Source organism: Hemiscyllium ocellatum, chromosome 10 (assembly GCF_020745735.1).
Source record: "Hemiscyllium ocellatum isolate sHemOce1 chromosome 10, sHemOce1.pat.X.cur, whole genome shotgun sequence".
NCBI lineage: Eukaryota > Metazoa > Chordata > Chondrichthyes > Orectolobiformes > Hemiscylliidae > Hemiscyllium > Hemiscyllium ocellatum.
The window spans coordinates 79,750,024-79,772,550 of NC_083410.1; the positions used below are offsets into that span (position 1 = coordinate 79,750,024).

The window sequence follows — 22,527 nt, forward strand, 5'->3', positions numbered from 1 at the left end:
ATACACACAGTAGATGAGGTGTTTAGATGTGCAGGAAAATCTCTGCTGGATGTGGAAGGATCGTTTGGGGGTTTAGGTGGAGGTGAGTGGGGAGCTGTGGGCACAGGTGGTGGGGTCTGACAGTAGGTGGCGGAAATGGCAGAGGATGTCACGCTGTATCTGGAGATTGGTTGGGTGGAAAGTGAGGACCGGGGATTCTATCCTTGTTAGGGTTCGAGGGGTGGGGTTCAAGGGCAGTGGTGTGGGAAGTGGAGGAGATGCACTGGAGGGCATTGTTGAGCACGTGAGAGGGGAAATTGCAGTCCTTGAAGTAGGAGGCCATCTGGGATATTTCAAAGTGGAATTGGTCCTCCTGGGAGCAGATGCAGCGGAGGCGGAGGAATTGCGAGTAAGGGATAGCATTTTTACAGGGGCTGGGGTGGGGAGGGTGGTGGTGGGAGGAGATGTAGTCCAGGTAGCTATGGGAGTCAGTGGGTTTGAAATAGATGTCCATGTTGAGTCGGTCACCAGAAATGGAGTTGGAGAAATCCAGGAAGGGGGGGAGGTGTTCAAGATGGTCTAAGTGAACTTGAAGTCAGGGTTGAAGGTGTTTGTGAAGTTGATCAACTGTTCAGCCTCCTGGTGTGAGCATGAGGTGGTGCCAATAGAGTCATCAATGTAGTGGAGGAAAAGGGGAATGGTGCCAGTGTAACTATGGAAGATGGACTGTTGCATGTACCCAATGAAGAGTCAAGCATAGCTGGAGCCCATGCAGGTGCCCATGGCTACACCTTTGGTCTGAAGGAAGTGGGAGAATTCGGAGAAGTTGTTGAGGGTGAGGACCAGTTCAGCTAATCAAATGAATGTGTCAGTGGAGGGGTACTGGTTGGGTTGGCGGGAGAGGAAGAAATAGAGGGTTTGGAGGCCTTTATCATGGCGGATGGATGTGTATAGCAACTGGATGTCCATGGTCATAGAATCCCTACAGAATGCCTACAGGTGGAAGCAGGCCATTTGGCCCAACAAATCCACGTCTCTCCAAACAGTAACCCACCCAGACCCATTCCCTACCCTATTACACTACATTTACCCCTGACTAATGCACCTAACCTGCATATCCCTGAACACTATGGGCAATTTAGCGTGGCCAAACAAGCTAAACTACACATCTTTGGATTGTGGGAGAAATCGGAGCACCAGGAAGAACCCATGCAGACATGGGGAGAATGTGCAAACTCCACACAGACAGTTGCCTGAGGCTAAAACTCGGGTGCCTGGCGCTGTGAGGCAGCAGTGCTAACTACTGAGCCACCGTGCTGCCCTGCACCGTGAAGATAAGGCATTGGGGGCTGGGGAAAAAGTCATGGAAGAGGTGGAAGTTCTGTCCTGAATGCATGAGGGAAGTTCCTGGACCAAGGTGGACAGGATGGTGTCAAGATAAGTTCAGTGGGGCAGGAGCAGGTGGAGACAATGGGTCAAACGGGGCAGTCAGGTTTGGCAATTTTAGGTAAAAGATAGAACTGGGCAGTGTGGGGCTCCGGAACTATGAGGTTGGAGGCAGTGGATGGGAGATCCCTTGAGGTGATGAGGCTGTATTTGATCTGGGAGATGATAGTTTGGTGATGGGAGGTGAAGTGGTCGAGGGGTCAGTAGGAAGAGGTGTCCATGAGTTAGCGATCAGTGTACAACTGCACCCTCCTTGTCCGCTGGTTTGATGGTGAGGTTGGGGTTGGAGCGGAGGGAGTGGAGGGTTGCATATTGCGAGGATGAGAGATCGGAGTGGGTGAGGGGGTGGACAGGTTGAGGTGGTGACAGGTAGTCTTCATGGTGGTTTCAGCAGCGGTGGTCTTGGTGGTGATCGCGGAGGCAGTTGTCCTGGCAGCCATCACAGAGGCATTATATTTGGCAGTGGTCTGTGGGGTGGCAGCAGCGGAAGTGATATCATCATTGCTGCAGTGGTGGTAGCTGCAGTGACCATGTGGCTAAAGGTGTCCGAGCGGTTTTGAAGGCCAGGAGAAGGTTCTGGGACAATCGAGGAATTCCAAGTTTGGAGGTAAGTATGTGAGAGTTTGGTGTAATTACGTTCCTTGATATCCAATAAACTGGAGAAAAAGCGTTTATTGAGTGTGTGGATTCTTCTCAGGATTAGTGCTGACAAATGGCAAGTCTCATTCATGCCATGCCCCCTGACATTCAATTGTGATACCATGACTGAATCCCCACTATCAACATCCTGGGATTACCACTGGTCAGAAACTGAACTGCGCTAGCCAGGTAAATACAGTGGCTACAAGAGCAGGTCAGAGGCTCAGAAATCTACAGCAGATCATTCACTTTCTGATTGTCCAAAATCTGTCCGTAAGGCATAAGTCAGGAGTGTGATAAAATATTATACACTTCCCTGGATGAGTACAGCTCCAACAATACTCGAAATGCTTTCCATCATCCATGTCAAAGCAACCCACTTGATTGGCACTACATACACAAACATTCACACTCTCAGCACCATTTCTCTGTAGCAGCAGTGTGTACAATGTACAAGATGCACTGCATAAATTCACCAAGATTTGTTAGGCTGCACCCTCAAAGCCCATGGCCACTATCATCCGGAAGGACCACAGCAGTAAATATATCAGAACACCCCCACCTGCAGGTTCCCCTCTAAGCCATTCTAACTTTGAAATATGTCAACATTCCTTCACTGTCACTGGGTTAACATCCTGGAACTTCCTACCTAACAGCATTGTGGGTGAAACTACACCAATAGAACTGCAGGAGTTAGAGCACAGCTCACCATAACCTTTTCAAGGCCTATTAGGGCTGGGCAATAAGGCTGGCCTATACTGCCCCCCACCCCACCCCCCACCCCAGGTGAGCAGTTGTGTTTGCCAGCACTGCCATTTACATCTATTTTGCTACTGATGAGAACAGTCAGAATCAGATGGTTCTTATATCTGCTGTATTAGTTGTATTTACAAGCATACAGAGAGTCACAGGCTGCACATACGTTTCAATGAAAGTTTTCTTTGATCAACCAGCAGTGTTTGTCAGTTGGAAGGGCTTCCACTCCATTAATGTTCATTGGAATGTGACCACTATAAGGTAGTCATTTATGTCCATGCAAGTTATCCTGGAGGCTGCCACAATGCTTCCATTCTGTACCAGTCAGCACCATTCTGCACAGCCTTTGCAACTCCAAATAGAGCAAGTGGGTGAGTCCTTGGAAACAAGGGCTATCCTCAAGTGACATGCCTGATGACATCAAAGGGTGGCTCCACCACTGATATCAGGAAAGATGCAAAGGGAGTCACACGAACACAAGGTCACTCATCGCAAAAACTATTTGGTTACCTGCATAGGATATCTGCCCAGGTCTTGGGGTGCCCTTCAGAATATACCAGAAAGAATGTTCAGAGGGGATTGACCTGCTTTCCTACGTACAACATACTGCAGCACAGAAGACGAGCTGCAGGAGGATGGTTAAGACACTTTAGTGAGGTCTTGCAAGGCTTTCTTCAATTCCATTTAACATGGCAGACTGACTGCAGACCATTGGTGAAAGCAGGTGTGCATTCGGTTGTCTGCTGTGGCTGATGTGCTCTATAGGTGATCACTCTTTCAATAGAAATACACAGTAGTTCAAAGGCTTGAAAAATCACGTCACTGATGTTTGAAATGATCTCCTCTTTGCAAGGGTATTTTCTCTTCCTTGTTGAACCTCCCAGTGACCACTCTCCCTCACAGAGCACCGGTCTTCATCTCTGTTGCTGACTCCACAATCTCTCATTCCTTCACTTATCCTCACAACTGCACTTTTCTTCACAGTCCCTTCCCAAATCCCCAAGACACTTTCATCTCGCTTGGAGTCACTCACCTGTGGTCTGTCTTACCACTACCACTCCAGTGGTCAGGCTCCTACTGCTCCACTAATCACTCACTTGTCATCCCACTCATTAATTTTGTGAGGGTATTAAGGAGCAAATTCATCCTTCCCTAAACTCAGATTTGAGATGTGGGAGATGAGAGGAATTTATACTTAGATATATCATTTGCCAGATTATGAAGGAAACGAAAGAGGGGCTAAATTTGGCCGAGACTGACGTATATTTAACCCACACTGGTTGCACCGCAGGCAGCATGCTATCTTCCTGCCACCTGTCCCTTTCAATGATTTTAGTGTCCAGCCAATACTAATGATGCTTTGATTGTATCACTGCTGATGAGTGGCTAGACTATTTAAAACTAGCCTGCATGGCTCAACACTTCACCTTCTTACAGGAATGGTGTGCTGCCTTGCAGTTAGTCGAAGGTGACTGTTCTGTTGGAAACATTGAAGAATGGAACCAAACAAATCTTGGTGAATGAGATGAATGAGCTGAAAATGTGTTGCTGGAAAAGCGCAGCAGGTCAGGGCAACATCCAAGGAACAGGAAATTTGACGTTTCGGGCATAAGCCCTTCATCAGGAAAGATGAGAAAAAAATGAGATGAATGAGGCAAGATATCTTATATCTCTAGGTACATTCAGAAAGCAATGGTACAGGTACTAGTGGAGGTAGTGGTAATGACCAAGTGTCGTGTGCTGTGGACCGAGATGCAGTTAAATATTTTTTTTAAATACTTCTCCTCTGTCACTTTGAACAAATATTTTAGGGATTTACCTTAGTCACCTTTTTAAATAGATTAGTTTAGATTCCTGCCTGATACCTGAGATAATTAAATAATTAAAAGCAGTTTGATAACAGGGAAACGTTTATGTCTATGAGAAACCACTCTTAATAAATCAATGACCATGAAGGTGCAGAAATGTCTGCTTAAAACTCCAGTCTTAACTCCACTATGTACATTTCAAGGCTTCTGTCAGCCTGAATGAAATAAACATGTTTTTTTTGTCAAAGTTTGAACTGAAAATGGCTTCTATATTTTGATATTTATTAAATATAAACCCTGCATTTGGTTTTGAATTGTCTGCTAATACCTTGATCTTTTAATTGTATGAATACAATTAATCTTATGTTTCATGAAGATGTCATGCACAACAATTTTTTGATTTTCAATGAAATGTTCTGCTCTGAGTTTCATGGCGCTAGTCCATAAAGGCTTGGAGTGACTTTGTTCATGCAGTTTTCCATTGTTCATCTCATTAATTATGCAGTCAGTCTGGGGAATAGTTGTGTCCTGTATGAAGTGATGCAGAATGAACGTCAATGATATTTTTTCCCCTCTGCAAGCATAAATACCACCATCGTTTCTCTGCTCACACTGACAGGACCATCACTGACTCCACTCTGCCATTGCACACACCTCTCACCATGGTCTATTGTAAGCTCATACACTACAACTCTCTTATGATTGCATGCATCATGTCCACTCAATGGATCTCATTCACTTGATCCTCCCAACCCTTCCAGCCCAATCTGTTTTCTACTCACTCACTGCAGACATTTCACAATCTGTCCCATTTATGTATCATTCACTTCCATCAATCCCACCCTTAGTCTCATTGCAGAAAAAAAGGATCATCCCACCCCCAAAATGATCCAAATGATGTAGTAGTGTCTCCATAGTATCCTGACTGACCTACCTGTAATCTTTAGACTGGTTGCACTAGACCTGCAGAGCTAATCCCCAGATTGTAAGGATATGGATACTGAAACTGTGGTAGCACTAAATATTTCACATACCATTGTCAAATTCCAGGACTAGAATTGGGTGAATCGCTTCACTGACTGTGGTGGTATCCTCTGACTGACTGCAGTCTCCCTCAGCTCATGCAGGACTGCTGCCCTTTGACTGCCACACATTGCTATTTGGTTGAAGCACAGGCAGCACGTTTGCTGCATTAAACTGCTGGCAAATGCTCTAGGAATGACATTAACATCATATTGGTCCATAAAGTGTCAGGTCCATCCGTTGATTGTTCAAAGTCTGCAAGTCATAGATGTTTCTGAATTCCACAGTAAAATGGTTGAGGACCCACGTCGTGCATGAGTTAGTCTGATGATATGGAAAAGCTGAATTTGCAGTGAATTTGGGCATGAAGGAACACTGTTGTGAAGAAGTATGGATGTAGGATTGCTCGCTGAGTTGGAAGGTTCATTTCTGAATGTTTTGTCACCCTACTAGGTAGCATCTTCAGTGGACCTCCAGGTGAAGCACTGTACATGATTCCTGCTTTCTATTTATATGTTTAGGTTTCTTCGGTTGGTGATGACAAAGGTGTCATCCACGTAGTGAACCCAAAGCTTGGGTTGGATGGTTGGCAGAGCTATTTGTTCAAGTCTCTGCATTACTGCCTCTGCTAATCAATAAACTGTCATCAATGAACAAAACAAATTAAAGGAAATCTTCAACACCATCAATAATACCCTTACTGGCATAAAATTCACTAAAGAGGAGGAAAGCAACAACAAACTGCCATTCCTAGATGTCACTGCCACAGCATTGACAGAAAAACAACACATACGGACTAAATATTGAACTACAGAAGCAATCATCCCAACATCCACAAACAAAGCTGCATCAGAACATTATTTCAACAGCCAACACACACTGCTGCACAGAGGAACTACGCAGAGCAGAGGAAAATCACCCATACCATATATTCAAAAAGAATGGATACCCAATGAACACAGTCGCCGATTTCTCAGCAACAAACCCAAGCAAGCAGACAGAACACGTTCAGAATCCCTAGCCACTCTCCCCTACATCAAAGACATCTCGGAAATGACTGCCAGACTACTCGGACTCCTTGGCATCATGGTAGCCCACCAACACACTAAAACAGCAGTTAATGAACTTGAAAGACCCTATATAGACAACAAGCAAAATTAATGACATTTACAAAATACTTTGCAAGAACTGTAACAAACACTACATTGGACAAACAGGCAGAAAACTAGCCACCAGAATACATGAACACCAACTAGCCACAAAATGACATGATCCTCTCTCACTAGTATCCTTTCATACAGATAAGGAAGGACACCACTTCGGCTGGGACAACACATCCATCTTCGGACAAGCCAAACAGAGACACGTACGAGAATTCCTAGAAGCATGGCATTCCAACCAGGACTCTCTCAACAAACACATCGAGTTAGACCCCATGTACCACCCCTTGAGAAAAAGAACCGGAAACGACATCACCATAAGAAATGATATCATCACAGGAAATGGTATCACCACAGGAAATGACATCACCATCCCAAAGAAACCTAAACATATAAATAGAAAGCAGGAATCATGCACAGTGCTTCACTTTGAGGCCCACTGAAGATGTTACCTAGGAGGGTGATGAAATGTTTGGAAATGAACCTTCCAGCTCAGCGAGCAATCCTACATCCAGAACCTCAACCTGAGCTACAAATCTCAAAACTTGCTGAAGAAGTAGTTACATATTGGTTAGGTTTAGTGAACTGCAATTGCCAGAGGTTTTCTGCTCTTATTTACATGAGGGAATTTGAGGCCTTCTGCTTACTTGTGGAAGGAGACAAGAATTGAAAGTCCACCATAAATAAAGCAAATTGAGGCTTTAATGAGATGCAAGGATGTGGAAGTAAGGAAGTCACCACACAATGACACAATTCTTAAGTCACCATTAAGGCTTGATGCAAAAGCTGGAAGTTTTTGATGTCAGTATCCTGATTTTTTTTCATTCTGTTTGTTATATTTCTTGCTATTATTCATGCTGTATCCTAGCAGGTCCACCTCCATCTCTTGCTTTGATCTGCATGTCTATTTATGTGAATCTTTGCAATGATTTGTACTTGGGAGTGTAGCACTATTTGCATAACTGGAATATATATTTAAAACCATGTAACCACAGGGTGGTTACGGAGTAGGAAATTGACATTTGTCTTATTCTGTATGGCTTTAATGACAGAGGAAATGAAGTTGGGATGACGCCAGCTGACTCTTATCCATACGAAGCGTTAATTTGGACTTCTTCTTAAAGGAATCTGAGACTGTTGACAATAGGATAAAAGTTGAATTCAGAGCTTTCCTCAGCACAGATGCCCCAATACTTCTGTGGTATAGTGCTTCCGAGACATACTTCAAGGTCAATTCAGAGATGCAAGAAGAAGATTTTCTTCCCCCCAAGTTCCTTTTTTCTCTCTGCTCAGCTAACTCAGTATAGCTGATGGAAAGGTTGACCTCTTATAAGAGATGATGGTGAAGCATGCAGCAGATTTTCATAACTCACAACATCAGTTCTACAAGTACTGCAGGGTTCCTGCTGAGCAGTCCAGCTCACCGAAACATTGTTTTAACATGACAAAGACATGTTCTGTCATATTTTGGCTTTCATGTTGCGCTTATATATTTAGATTTCACACCTGGAATTATCAGCCACATTGATAGTAGGCAGCATTCATGACTCATTAGCTACCTTCCAGTTCATTGCTGTGGCTTAAAGTATGGATTACAGAGGAATGAAGGTTACCATGATATTGAGCACTGAGTTCCATTATTCCATGTCCATACTAACACTCCAGTTGGATGTTGAGGGGGTGGAATGCCATTTAGTTCTAATATAAGGTAGGGTTGAAACAAACACAGAGAATGCCGGAGAAACTCAGCAGATTTGGCAGCATCTGTGGAGACAAAACCGAATTAACATTTCGAGCGTGGTATGACTCTGCTTCTGATCCGAAGAAGAATCTTACTGGACATGAAATGTTAATTCTGTTTCGCTTTGCACAGATGTTATCAAACCTGATGGGTTTCTCCAGCATTCTCCGTGTTTCTTTCAGGTTTTCAGTATTTGCATTATTTTGCCTTTTATAAGGAGAGTTGACATGTGGTGTCTATAAAGTAATGTGTGCGGTCAGTAAAAGTATACAGCATGGACGGTATAATATAGTTCATTGAAGTACCTGATAGAAGTTCATACAACCACCTGATGAAGGAGCAGCGCTCTGAAAGCTAGTGCTTCCAGACCTGGTGTTGTGTAATTGTTAACTTCATAGAAGTAGGGCTTCTGTAATTCATATCAGATTTCTTGGTAAGATTTTACTTTATGATTGATTATTTAATATTACACTTTGAAATTGCAGACTACCAAGTTGGAATAATTGCATCTTCCTGATAAAACACAGCATTGCATTGAAGAAAAACAGGATCATTGTACTCCATATAACAGGTATGAACTACATTCATGATAGAAATAAATAGCATGCAATTCAACGGTGCTTCAAGATGACTCAAGACAAGTGGCTTTTTGACTTTGATGGGAAATGGTTGGAAAGTAGGGGCGCTGGAAAAGCACAGCCAGTCAGGCAGCACGGGAGGAGCAGGAGAGTCAACATTTCGAGCATAAGCTCTTTATCAGGAATGGCCTGATGAAGAGCTTATGCTTGAACTGTCGATTCTCCAGCTCCTCGGGTGCTGCCTGACCAGCTGTGCTTTTCCAGTGCCATAATTTTTGATTCTGATCTCGAGCACCTGCAGTCTTCACTTTCTCTTGGAACGTTGGAAGTCATGGGAACAAAAGGTATTTTCTTAGATTGGCAATAGGTGACAAATAATGCTCCCAAGGATATGTTCAACGTTTATTAATAATATGGTTAAAGGAAAATAGAGTTTTCTATCTTAGTCTGATAATGACACTAAATTTGAAGGGAATGTAAATTGTAGTCACATGGTCAAGAAGTAACTAAAGAGCAAAAAACAGATTAATCAAGGAAGCAGAGCTGTGGAAAATAAAGCTTAATGTAGGCAAAGTAAGAGGCAATTTATTTTTGACCAAATAATTGTGAATTAGATTGTTTCCAACCAAAAGAAAATTATGAGCAGGAAGATTTGAGAGTTCAAGTACATTAATCATTTAAATTTTGTAGACAAGAACAACAAGCAATCAAAAAGGCAAACAGAATTTTTTTATCTGAAGGCTGGAATATTTCAGGATGGAAGTTGTGCTGTAGTTATATAGAGCCTCATTTGGATTTTATGTGGAGTACTACTTTCAATTCATGAAAGTATCCTCAGGAAGGATATATTTTCCTTGAAGGAGGTGAAACAGAGAACCATCCCTTCACATAAGGCTATCATAGCAATGTGATAGCTGTGAATTATGATGCAATCTGGAATGTTTGGAATTAGGCACTCAATTGAATTTTAAGAAAATAGATTGTGAGGTTTTGCATTTTGCTGTTTATGGTATCTGGGCAAACAGTTTAGACTTGCACAGAAACAGACCATTCAACCTCACAGTCCATGGTGGTATTTATGCTAAATACAAGCTTCGTCCACAACTGAATTTATTGAATCTTATAAACATATGCTTCTACTCAAACCTCTCATTTGTGTCTATGTATGTTTGTGGATGTAAATTCTGATCTCACTCCTGTCCTTCTCTGTCTACCTTTCATATCTCCAAGAAGATCACTAGTGCTTCCAAATAAACCTGTTGGACTATGTGACTTTTAATTTCATATCCTTGAAGATGTCAATCTGGTTGGCAATCAAACTGTATTGTTACAACCTTTTTTGAACAAAGGTGTTACATGTGCTATTCTCCAGTGCTCAGGCACTACCCCAAACCTAGAAAAGATGGAAAGATTATGGCCAGTGTCTCTGCAACTTTCACACTCACTTCCTTCAATATCGTTGGATGCATCTCATCTGGTTCCAGTGTCATCAACTTTAAGTATCAACAGTCTATCCAATACATCCACCTTATCAGTTTTAAACCCTTCTAGTGACAGAGTTTTGGTCACCTTGATCTGGGCAGCACTACTTTCTTAGTAAAGAAAGATACAAGGTATTCATTTAACACCTTAGCATGCCCATTGCCTCTGTGTGTATATCCTCTTTGAGATCCCTAATTAGCCCAACTCTTTATGTCCCTATAGAAAACTTCTCATATTCTTCTTTGTTAGCTTACAGTCTTTTCTCATAGTCTCTCTTTGCACTCGTATTTGCTTTTAAACCTCCCCTCTGAACCTTCTTAATTATATTTTCTATCTACCACCAGCCATTAACACATTTTATTATCTTAATCCCCTTCTCCTTTCCCATCCAGGCAGCTCTGGGCTTGTTTGACCTAATTTTCTTTTTTGTGGAAAAATGTCCCAACTGTAACTTTTTGGTTGGCATCAACCATTTGAGCTGAAGGGCCTCTCTCCGTGCTGTAGGACTCTATGACTCTATGTACCCGTAACACCTCTTCTTTGAGGCTATCCCATTGTTCAGCAAAGCTTTTCCTGCAAGTCTTTGGTTCCAATCTATCTAGTCCAGCTCTGTTCTTGCTGTATTGAATTCAGCTCTTCATCATTTTACTATTCTTACTCAGGATTGTGCTTGGTCTTTTTCCATTGTCGTCATAAACTTTCTGACACAAGTTTCACTTTTCTGTAGAAGCCCTCCCATCAATACTTGCTTGAATGGAGCCATTTGGTTTCTAAGCTACAGGTCTATCAGTGCCTCCTTTCTAGTTTGACTGAACAAGTAGTGCTATAGAAAACACTCCTGAACACAATCTAGGAGTCTATGTTCATCAAGGTTGTATCTACTATCAACATCCTAATCAATATTTGGATAATTGAAGTATCCATTATAACTATTCCGTGCTGTTTTCACCTCTCTGTAATGTCCTTGGAGATTTAATATTCCATCCTTACCATTAGATGGTGATCTGTAAACTATACCAAGCAATGTGATTTTACCCTTTTTGTATCTTATTTCAAGCTAAGTTGTCTATTTTCTTGAACCCTCTGGGATATCCTCCATCTGCAGCAAGACAATCACCTGATGAAGGAGCAGCGCTCCGAAAGCTAGTGCTTCCAATTAAACCTGTTGGACTATAACTTGGTGTTCTGTGATTTTTTTTTAACTTTGTACACCACAGTCCAACCGGCATCTTCAAATCAGCATTACAATGTTGTCCTTAACAATCAAGTTGGAAAGATATAACAAAGATCTGCAGATGCTGGAATCTGAAACAAAAACATAAATTGCTCGAGAAACTCAGGAAGTCTGGTAGCATCTGAGGGAAAAAAGCAGAATTAACATTTCGAGTCCAGTGACTCTTAATCAGAATGGCCAAAAAAATGTGTAACTTGTCACTCAACTCAGTAATGTGGCAGGGGAATTTCAATGCTGGCATGACGCTAGGTATGCAGGCTGATGTCAAAAAATTGGCAAATCATAACAAACTGCATATCTTTAGCTATTCACAACTAGCAAGGTACTCACTGTGCTCAACTTGGTAAGCTTGCAAAACTTATTTGCACCAATGTAATTCCACAATTACTGCATAGTCTTGGGTGTGCAAGGAATCATGCTGTCAGCCAATTTACGATGGTCAGTCGGGCTTAATGTACTTGCATGTACTGAAAGCTACATGCATCAATATACAGAGAATGTTCTTTGTTGGGCCTATCTATTTACCCTTTTGAACAAGGGTGCTGCATTTTCAGGCACCATTCCTAAGTTTAGGGAAGATGGAAAGACTATTGCTAGCATTTGTGCAATTTCCACTCTCACTTCCTTTAATATCCTTGGACAGAAAGAATATTGTGATGTTAATTCATAATGGTCAGAATGACTGGATATAACCCTGTGTTTCTTTGAAATAGTGCCATGGGAACTTTTCCATTCAACTTTTCAAGAGGCTTAGGCCTCTGTTTAAAGTCTCATCCAAAAGCCAAAAAAGGCTTCCTTATTATTACTTGTACTTTAAGCCGAGATTTTGTGTGGAAATTACTAAAGCCATATTTGAACCCAGAACTTAGAGAGAATGTTACTAACTGAGCCATAGCTAACAAGTTGCACCAGGTCAGGACCTGGGCACAAACTTAACAGAAATATAATTTGGACAACAAAGTTAAGAGTAAATAAGTGTTGCTTTAGCTCTTTCCTTCATTTTATGAATGGGGACTTCAATAGGGGTCTTGGCTAGATAACTAACATTTGGTTCAGATAACACCAACAGCTCAGATTTAATTTCTATTCCAGTTGGGGTGGACTAAGATGTGCATCCTCAATCTGTCCCTGAGAGTGGAAGGAAATGGCAAACTACCACTGACTTCCTGAAACATTTTCTTGGCAGTGTAAGTCAGGATGAAGCATTATCAGGCAGTGAGCTGAAGACCTGTCTTCTAGTAGAGCAGCAATACGCCCACAAGCTGTTGGCTTCAAATTATATTGGCCCTTCCTTGCTCCAGATTCTGAAGTTTCCTTCTTCATGTTATATTGAAAATGGATGTTGGGACAGTTATAAATTGATTATAGGGGTTGCCTAAAATAATTTGAAAATTGTAAAAAGACTGGAGAGGACCCAATTAAGCAACTATTGAATTCAATAGTCTTATGGTATCTAAGAGCATCATCTGAAGAACTTTATTGTCTTTAATAATGATTTATTGTATTTATTTGTCTTCCAGACTTACTGACCCAAAACGATGGATTACATTTACGACAACTATGGTTACTTTGAATACAACAGTACTTTTGATTATAACGGCATGGAATTCTTGTGTACAATGAATGATACCAGGAAATTTACATGGGTGTTTATTCCAGTTTTGTATTCAATCATCACTGCAGCAGGCATTATTGGCAATGGTTTGGTTGTGTTAACCTATTCCCTTTACAAAAAGGTGAAGTCTATGACTGACATGTACCTAATGAATTTGGCTATAGCCGATATACTGTTTGTGGTTACTTTACCATTCTGGGCTGCAAATGAAGCAAATGGGTGGATCTTCAAGGACATTGGATGTAAGGTTCTCAAGGGGATGTACAGCGTCAACTTCTACAGTGGGATGTTGTTGCTAGCTGTTATTAGTATTGATCGATATATTGCTATCGTTCATGCAACTAAGTCCTTCAATTACAGAGGAAAGGCACTGATTTACAGTAAAATTATTTGTGTAGTTATCTGGCTATCTGGAATTGTTGTATCCCTGCCAACATTTGTTTTTAGTGAAATGTACAAGTTTCAAACAACTGGAGAATATATATGTGATATCAGGTACCCTAAAAACTATTCAAATATTGGTAAAATGATTGCTCCAACAATACAACTCACACTGGGGTTTTTTATACCTCTTTTAATCATGGTTTTCTGTTATTCATTAATAATTAACACACTTATCCAAGCCAGAAACTTCCAAAGACATAAGGCATTTCGAGTTGTATTGGCAGTAGTGATAGCATTTGTCTTTTGCCAAGTGCCATACAACGTCATTGTACTTTATGAAACTTTAGTTAAAACAGACAATTGTGAGCTTCACAAACAAATGACCATTGTGCGTACAGTAGCACAATCTTTGGCCTTTTTACATTGCTGTCTAAACCCTGTTCTCTATGCATTTATTGGTGTTAAGTTCCGGTTTTATTTTACAAAAATTATTCGAGATATCTGGTGTTTAAGCAAAAGGTACATGACATTTCGCCACAGTCCATCCAGGCGTACCAGTGAAACATTTGTGTCAAAGCGCACTTCTGATTTTGATATTGACAACCCATCATCTTTTACGGTATGATCTTCACCTTTTTACATTAACTCAAACCAGTATAAATGCCGGAGGAATCAGCACAGAAGCGCTTCACAGGAGGCTCCCAAGCACTGAAGATGTCACCTAGAAAGGGGACGAAACGTTTGCAAGAAAAACTCCCAGCTCGGCGAACAGAACCACAACAGTATGTATAAGGAATATAAGAATAGGATTCGAGGTCTAGTATGCTCTTTCACACCACAGAATACTTTGATTTTCCCCATCTGTCACTTTGCTGAATCTCTTGTTGAAAGTGATAACTCACAAGAAAATAAATTTCTCTTCCTGACAAAAGAAGCACAAGATGATAATTTCAAAATTAAATTCTTATCCATCTATATTTATAGTGACAAGTGGAAAACATTCCATCATTCTTCTGACTTGTGACTCACTGATGGTGAAAGGGCTTTGGAGGGCCAAAAGGCGAGTTATTCACCAATTAATAGCCAGCCTTTGATTTGCTGTTGTAGTCACAATTTATTTGGCTGGTCTAGTTAGATTTGTACCCTCGAATGCCAATGGCAGGGGATTCAATAGCAGCAAATGCCATGAATGTCAAGGGAAGGTGGTCAGGTTCTCTTTTATTACAACTAGTCATTGAATGGCACTTGTGTATCATAGAACATAGAACAATACAGCACAGAACAGGCCCTTCGGCCCACGATATTGTGCCGAACATCTATCCTAGATTAAGCACCCATCCATGTACCTATCCAATTGCCGCTTAAAGGTCGTCAATGATTCTGACTCTACCACTGCCACGGGCAGCACATTCCATGCCCCCACCACTCTCTGGGTAAAGAACCCGCCCCTGACATCTCACCTATACCTTCCACCCTTCACCTTAAATTTATGTCCCCTTGTAATACTCTGTTGTACCCGGGGAAAAAGTTTCTGACTGTCTACTCTATCTATTCCTCTGATCATCTTATAAACCTCTATCAAGTCACCCCTCATCCTTCGCCGTTCCAATGAGAAAAGGCCGAGAACTCTCAACCTGTCCTCGTACGACCTATTCTCCATTCCAGGCAACATCCTGGTAAATCTTCTCTGCACCCTCTCCAAAGCTTCCACATCTTTCCTAAAGTGAGGCGACCAGAACTGCACACAGTACTCCAAATGTGGCCTAACCAAAGTCCTGTACAGCTGCAACATCACTTCACGACTCTTGAATTCAATCCCTCTGCTAATGAACGCTTATTCACCATTGGCCTTCTTACAAGTTCTATCCACCTGAGTGGCAACTTTCAAAGATCTATGTACATAGACCCCAAGATCCCTCTGTTCCTCCACCTGACTAAGAACTCTACCGTTAACCCTGTATTCCGCATTCTTATTTGTTCTTCCAAAATGGACAACCTCACACTTGGCAGGGTTGAACTCCATCTGCCACTCCTCAGCCCAGCTCTGCATCATAGCTAAGTCCCTTTGCAGCCGACAACAGCCCTCCCCACTGTCCACAACTCCACCAATCTTCGTATCATCTGCAAATTTACTGACCCACCCTTCGACTCCCTCATCCAAGTCATTAATAAAAATTACAAACAGCAGAGGACCCAGAACTGATCCCTGCGGAACTCCACTTGTAACTGGGCTCCAGGCTGAATATTTACCATCTACCACCACTCTCTGACTTCGACCAGTTAGCCAGTTTTCTATCCAATTGGCCAAGTTTCCCTCTATCCCATGCCTCCTGACTTTCTGCATAAGCCTACCATGGGGAACCTTATCAAATGCCTTACTAAAATCCATGTACACTACATCCACTGCTCTACCCTCATCCACATGCTTGGTCACACCCTCAAAGAATTCAATAAGACTTGTAAGGCAAGACCTACCCTTCACAAATCCGTGCTGGCTGTCCCTAATCAAGCAGCGTCTTTCCAGATACTCATAAATCCTATCCCTCAGTACCCTTTCCATTACTTTGCCTACCACAGAAGTAAGACTAACTGGCCTGTAATTCCCGGGGTTATCCCTATTCCCTTTTTTGAACAGGGGCACAACATTCGCTACTCTCCAGTCCCCTGGTACCACCCCCGTTGACAGTGAAGACGAAAAGATCATTGCCAACGGTACTGCAATTTCCTCTCTTGCTTCCCACATAATCCTAGGATATATCCCGTCAGGCCCGGGGGACTTGTCTATCCTCAAGTTGTTCAAAATGTCCAACACATCTTCCTTCCTAACAATTATCATGTATGTTACTTGTCAATTTACATCACAATTTCTGTTCAGATCTTGCAGCACCTAATTTAATATAAGTCAGTATTTATCAGAAGTAATTGAATTGATGAGGATATAAGAATCTAAGAGAAAGTAGTAAGACATAGGATCCCGTGGAACAGTCTGCCATTCAGTTAGATCGAGGATGAATCTTCCACATCAACTTCACTTACCTGCCAGATCCCTGTACCCCTTAATTTCCTTAGTTCCTCACAATGTTATTTATTTCAATAAGATCACCTCAAATTCTTCAAATTCATAGATCTATTCTACTCACTCTTTTCAAAAATGATAATGCAGGAATCCCAGGAGTGAATAAAGATAGCCTGTGATGCCACCATTCTTGCTCATATCCTCTGAGATAGCTTCTGAAAACTCAATGTCAGTTTTCACACTAAAATAAAACAAACAACTGTAGATCTGGAAATCTGAAACAAAAACAGAAGTATTGAAAAAACTCAGCAGATTTGGCAGCATCTGTGGAGAGAAAACAGAGTTAACATTTCAAGTCCAGTGACCTTTCAATTCTGAAGAAGAGTCACTGGACTTGAAACATTAACTCTGTTTTCTCTCCACAGATGCTGCCAGATCTGCTGAGTTTCTCCAATTTCTGTTTTTGTGTCCGTTTTCACACATAAATGGCAACAACCAGTACTATTAACTCAAAACTGCTTGTCTGGCATTAGGTACTGGATGAGCAGAAAGTTCCCTAATCAAATATTGAACAAATGAAACCATTGTCTTTGATTCCTCCCAGTGACCTTCACTTCTGGCCTGTGAACTTTTGCTGGTAAGTGTCTGAGGCTGAACTAGACTTTAGATTCACAGAATTTCTACAATGTGAAAAGAGGCCATTTGACCCATCGAATCTGCACCGACCCTCCAAAGAGAATTCCACCCTATTTTGATAACCCTGTGTTTTACCACAGCTAATCCACCTAACCTGCATGTCTTAGGACTGTGGGAGGAAACCCATTCAGACATAGGGACACACACTCCACACAGACAGTTACCCAAAGTTGGCATCGGATGTGGATCCCTGGCACTGAGTGGCAGCAAAGCTAACCAAAGAGCTACTGTGCTGCCCACAATCTATCATTTTCAGGAAGCAAGTTTTCAATGACATAGTTGTGTTGCACTGTCACTGATGCAACTTAATTTAGCCTTGGTAACATTGACCAGTTTCACCCCTGTTGAAAGCTTTATCTGTGCCCTTGTCACCTCCAGGTTTGTCCAAAGTAAGGCATTCCAGACTAGCTTCATATTCTAGCTGCTGTAAATTTGGGATCATATACAATTCTGTTGTTCATATTCTAACTTGCACTGAATCTTATTCACCTTGTACTTGCTAACATATGCTGCCTTCTAGTGAAGCAACACCTTTGTTTCACAGTTTTCATCACTTTTTTCCATCCCTCTGTAATCCTCTCCCTAGCCCCAGAACCCTTTGAGACATCTACAATTTGGCATGACTGATTTTAATTGCTACACTGTGCAAATCATAAACATTGAAATTTCCTCCAAAAACCTTTTGTCCATACTTCTCTATTTTAAGATATTCATTAAAAATTAATTATTGTCTAAACTTTTGTTGACCCACCCTCATATCTCCTGATGCGGTTCGGTGTCACACTTTTATTTTTTAATGTTCTGTGAAACCCTCCAGGATATTTAATCATATTAAATTCACAGCATAAATTCAAGTGATTTTTGTTATATTTCATTCTCTTTGTAATAAAGTTTAATATATAATTCACCTTCTTAATTGCTTCAGTACCATCATGTTAACTTAGTGTGTTCTGTACAAAGACTCTCAAATCCCTCTTGTTTCCAGAAGCACAATCGAAACTTGATTTACATACTAACTGGATTTCTGTAATACAGAAATGTAGTAGTACTTTTTCAAAAAAATTCAAACATTTATATTAGCTGAGTCTATTTGCTTCAATATTTCTAATTTCTTCTGTAATGATAATTTTACACAATCCATTCTAAGAAAACTTTTTTCTTTAATATGAAATGTACTTTTTATTATACTTGTTGGAATTTGCAGCATAGAAACAGGATATTTGTTTCAATTGTTTTCTGCCATTACTTAATCTAACCATATCAATATAAACTTCTGTTCTTGTCTAATCTCCCCTCACCTGAATAATGAAGAATATGTAAATTGTCTCCAGTTGTGAAGAGAAATCTTATATACCAGCTCTGGTGATCAGAGTTATCACAAAATCAATTACATGTTGACTATTGAAAGTCAATATATATAATAACCTTACTGTTGTGGAGTACTGGAGGTGATACATTGAGATTATTAAGCACCTTTGTAGGTCTTGGGACTTCTTTGCAAAAGTTGCAGTATTTGTGCTACAATTTCATTTTCAAATTTCTGAGATTGATTGTAAGCTGTTATGTTGTACAAGTCATTCTGCTATAATGCATGTTTCATCAATACGAGCTCACTGAAATGTAATTGACAGATGGGGTGCTGTTTCTAAAGCACGAACTTTTAAAATATGTGTTTGCTATAGTGTGATCACATCGCCAACACTTTGTATTGCGTGATTCTTGTATAGCGGAGGGTCGCACAGGAACACGACTATTGCGCTATAGAAGAAATGACAATCTAGGGTACAATTCTGGCTCAGTGGTTCACACTGCTGCCTCACAGCACCCGGGACCTGGGTTTGATACCAACCTCGGGCGACTATTTGTGTGGAGTTTGCACATTGTCTGTGCGGGTTTCCCCCCACAATCCAAAGATGTGCAGGTCCGGTGAATTGGCCATGCTAAATTGCCCCTAGTATTAGGTGCATCAGTCAGGGGTAAATATAGGGCGGGGAATGGTCAAAGTTTGTGAGAAGATTTGTAGCTCGGGTGCTCGTTGTTGTGGTTCTGTTCGCCGAGCTGGGAGTTTTTGTTGCAAACGTTTCATCCCCTTTCTAGGTGACATCTTCAGTGCTTGGGATCCTCCTGTGAAGCGTTTCTGTGCTGATTCCTTCGGCATTTATACTGGTTTGAATCTGCTGCTTCCGGTTGTCAGTCGCTGTCCGCTGCAGTGGCTGGTATATAGGGTCTAGTTCGATGTGTCTGTTGATAGAATTTGTGGATGAGTGCCATGCCTCTAGGAATTCCCTGGCTGTTCTCTGTTTGGCCTGCTCTATAATAGTGGTGTTGTCCCAATCGAATTCGTGTTGTTTGTCATCTGAGTGTATGGCTACTAGGGATAGCTGGTCGTGTCGTTTCGTGGCTAGTTGGTGTTCATGGATGCGGGTTTATAGCTGTCTTCCTGTTTGTCCTATGTAGTGTTTTGTGCAGTCCTTACATGGGATTTTGTACACTACGTTGGTTTTGCTCCTGCTGGGTATCGGGTCCTTTGTTGTCTGAGAGTGGCTGTTGGTTTGTGTGCTGTTATGAGTCCTAGTGGTCGCAGCAGTCTGGCTGTCAGTTCAGAAATGCTCCTGATGTATGGGAGTGTGGCCAGTCCTTTGGGTTGTGGCATGTCCTCATTTCGTTGTCTTTTTCTAAGGCATCTGTTGATGAAATTGCGCGGGTATCCGTTTTTGGTGAATACCTTGTATAGGTGTTCTTCTTCCTCTTTTTGTAGTTCAAGTGTGCTGCAGTGTGTTGTGGCCCTTTTGAATAATGTCCTGATGCAATTTCGTTTGTGTGTGTTGGGGTGGTTGCTTTCATAGTTCAGGACTTAGTCTGTGTGTGTGGCTTTTCTGTATACCTTCGTGGTGAATTCTCCGTTCGGTGATCTTTGTACCATCACGTCCAGAATGGGAGCTGGTTGTCCTTTTCTTCCTCTCTCGTGAATCGGATTCCTGTGAGTGTGGCGTTGATGATCTGGTGTGTGTTCTCTATTTCTATGTTTTTAATGATTACAAAGGTGTCGTCCACGTATCTGACCCATACTTTGGGTTGTAATTGTGTTAAAACTATTTTTTCTAACCTTTGCATTACTGCTTCTGCTATGAGTACGGAGATAGGTGAGCCCACATTCCGTTGATTTGTTCATATATCTGGTTGTTGAATGTGAAGTGTGTCGTGAGGCACAGGTCCAGTAGTTTAAGTATGCCGTCTTTGTTAATAGATTCAGCGTCCTGTTGTCTGTTATGTATGTCCAGCAGGTTGGATATTGTTTCTCTGGCTAGGGTTTTGTCAATAGAAGTGAACAGTGTTGTTACATCGAATGAGACCATGGTATTTTCCTTGTCTATGTGTATATTTCTGATGATGTCCAAGAATTCTTGTGTTGACTGTATAGAGTGTCTGGTTCCACTTACCAGGTATTTCAGTTTCTGTTGTAGCTCTTTAGCCAGTTTGTGTGGAGGGGAATGGGTCTGGGTAGGTTATTCTTCAGAGGGTCAGTGTGGACATGTTGGGCTGAAGGGCCTGTTGAGCTGATTAATACAAGCTCATTCTTTTCAGTAAATCAGTGCTTGTTAATGTGGATTTTACATTCTTTTTACCAAATGATTAATTCTACAATTAAAAAAAGATACACATTGAATTTATTTTATATTTTGCAGAATTGTTAATATGAAAACGCAGGTTAGTTTTTTACATTGAATTCTGATACAGTGCTTAACATTACCACTGTCATGGAAACCTTTTTTTTAGGATAATGCTCAGTTTTAATGTTGATAATTAGAAGCATTGTATTCTTGATGTATTCAATTTGTATTCTGTTTGTAAATAGAAATATTTCATCAGGTCACTGTGTTTACTTAAAATTAATTTTTAATCAATTATGTGTTCAAAAACTCAAATTGAGATAGAATTCTATGTATTGGTGAGGAATGATGTGCTATCATGATAAGAGTTCTGAAGAGTTTGACAAAGTACTACTGCTTATTCAAAGAGCTGCATAAAATACCCAAATGATAACTCTCCTTTAAGTGATACATAAGTTGAAGCAAAACTGAATGTGCTGGAGAAACTCAGTATCTGTAGAAAAAAACAAAGTTATTGCTTTTAGTCCAGTAACGCTTTGTCAGACATGAAAATAAGTGAGAAATGATGTTATTTATGCTGATGACGGGGCTGGGGTTGGGGGTAGAGTGAGTAGGAGTACACTGAGATTGTGCCCAGCCAGAGAGAGAAAAGGGATAGACATATAGTGCCTAGATTGATGATGTTAAGCTGAGATAAAGATGTCAAGAAGTAAAAATGGTTGAAAATGAGTTGGCTGTATCGGGAGCAACCCATACAAATTGCACCTAGTGTGTGGGGGTAGATAATGAATATGGAGGAGGGTTCTCGCATTCTGAAGTTGTTAAACTCAATATTGATTCCTGAAAGTTATAAAGTGGAAGATGAGGTATTTTTCATACAGCTTACATTGATATTCCAAACAGAATTATTGAGGAAAAGGGTCAGAGATCACCCAAGTGAAGGTCAGAGCGGGGTGAAACTTGGAAGGAAACTTGACAATTTTTCCAATTCTAGATGAGAGAGGGAAGCAGCACTGATAATGTCATTGATGTACCAGAGAAACCTGAGGAGAGGGACCTGAGTAGGATTGGAACAAGGCATTCTGGATTAGTGATGCATAAACCTAAAGAAACAAGCATAACAGGGGCACCAAGAGGGTACCCACACCCACAACTACCTGAAGAAAGTGAGAATGAAGGCGAACCCTTCCTTTTTCTTGTTCTGATCTATTACAAAATCAGTAAAGACTTTTCATTCTGTGCAGTGAGGAAGTGCAGTAAAATAAACACAAAAAAACTGCAGAAATCTGAAAGAAAAGGAATTCTGAGAAATTGAGGATGTCAGTCAGCATTGTTAACAGAAAAATAAAGTTAATGTTT

At 41.2% G+C, this 22,527-nt stretch overlaps 1 protein-coding gene across 1 annotated transcript; it reads left to right on the top strand.

Annotated features, from left to right (window-relative positions):
* The first annotated feature begins 1,803 nt into the window (after positions 1-1,803).
* On the top strand, positions 1,804-14,470 carry ccr6a (chemokine (C-C motif) receptor 6a). Its single transcript, XM_060831136.1, has 3 exons — positions 1,804-1,890; positions 7,936-8,056; positions 13,455-14,470. The coding sequence occupies exons 1-3, from the start codon at positions 1,804-1,806 to the stop codon at positions 14,468-14,470; spliced, it is 1,224 nt and encodes a 407-aa protein (XP_060687119.1).
* The last annotated feature ends 8,057 nt before the right edge of the window (positions 14,471-22,527 follow it).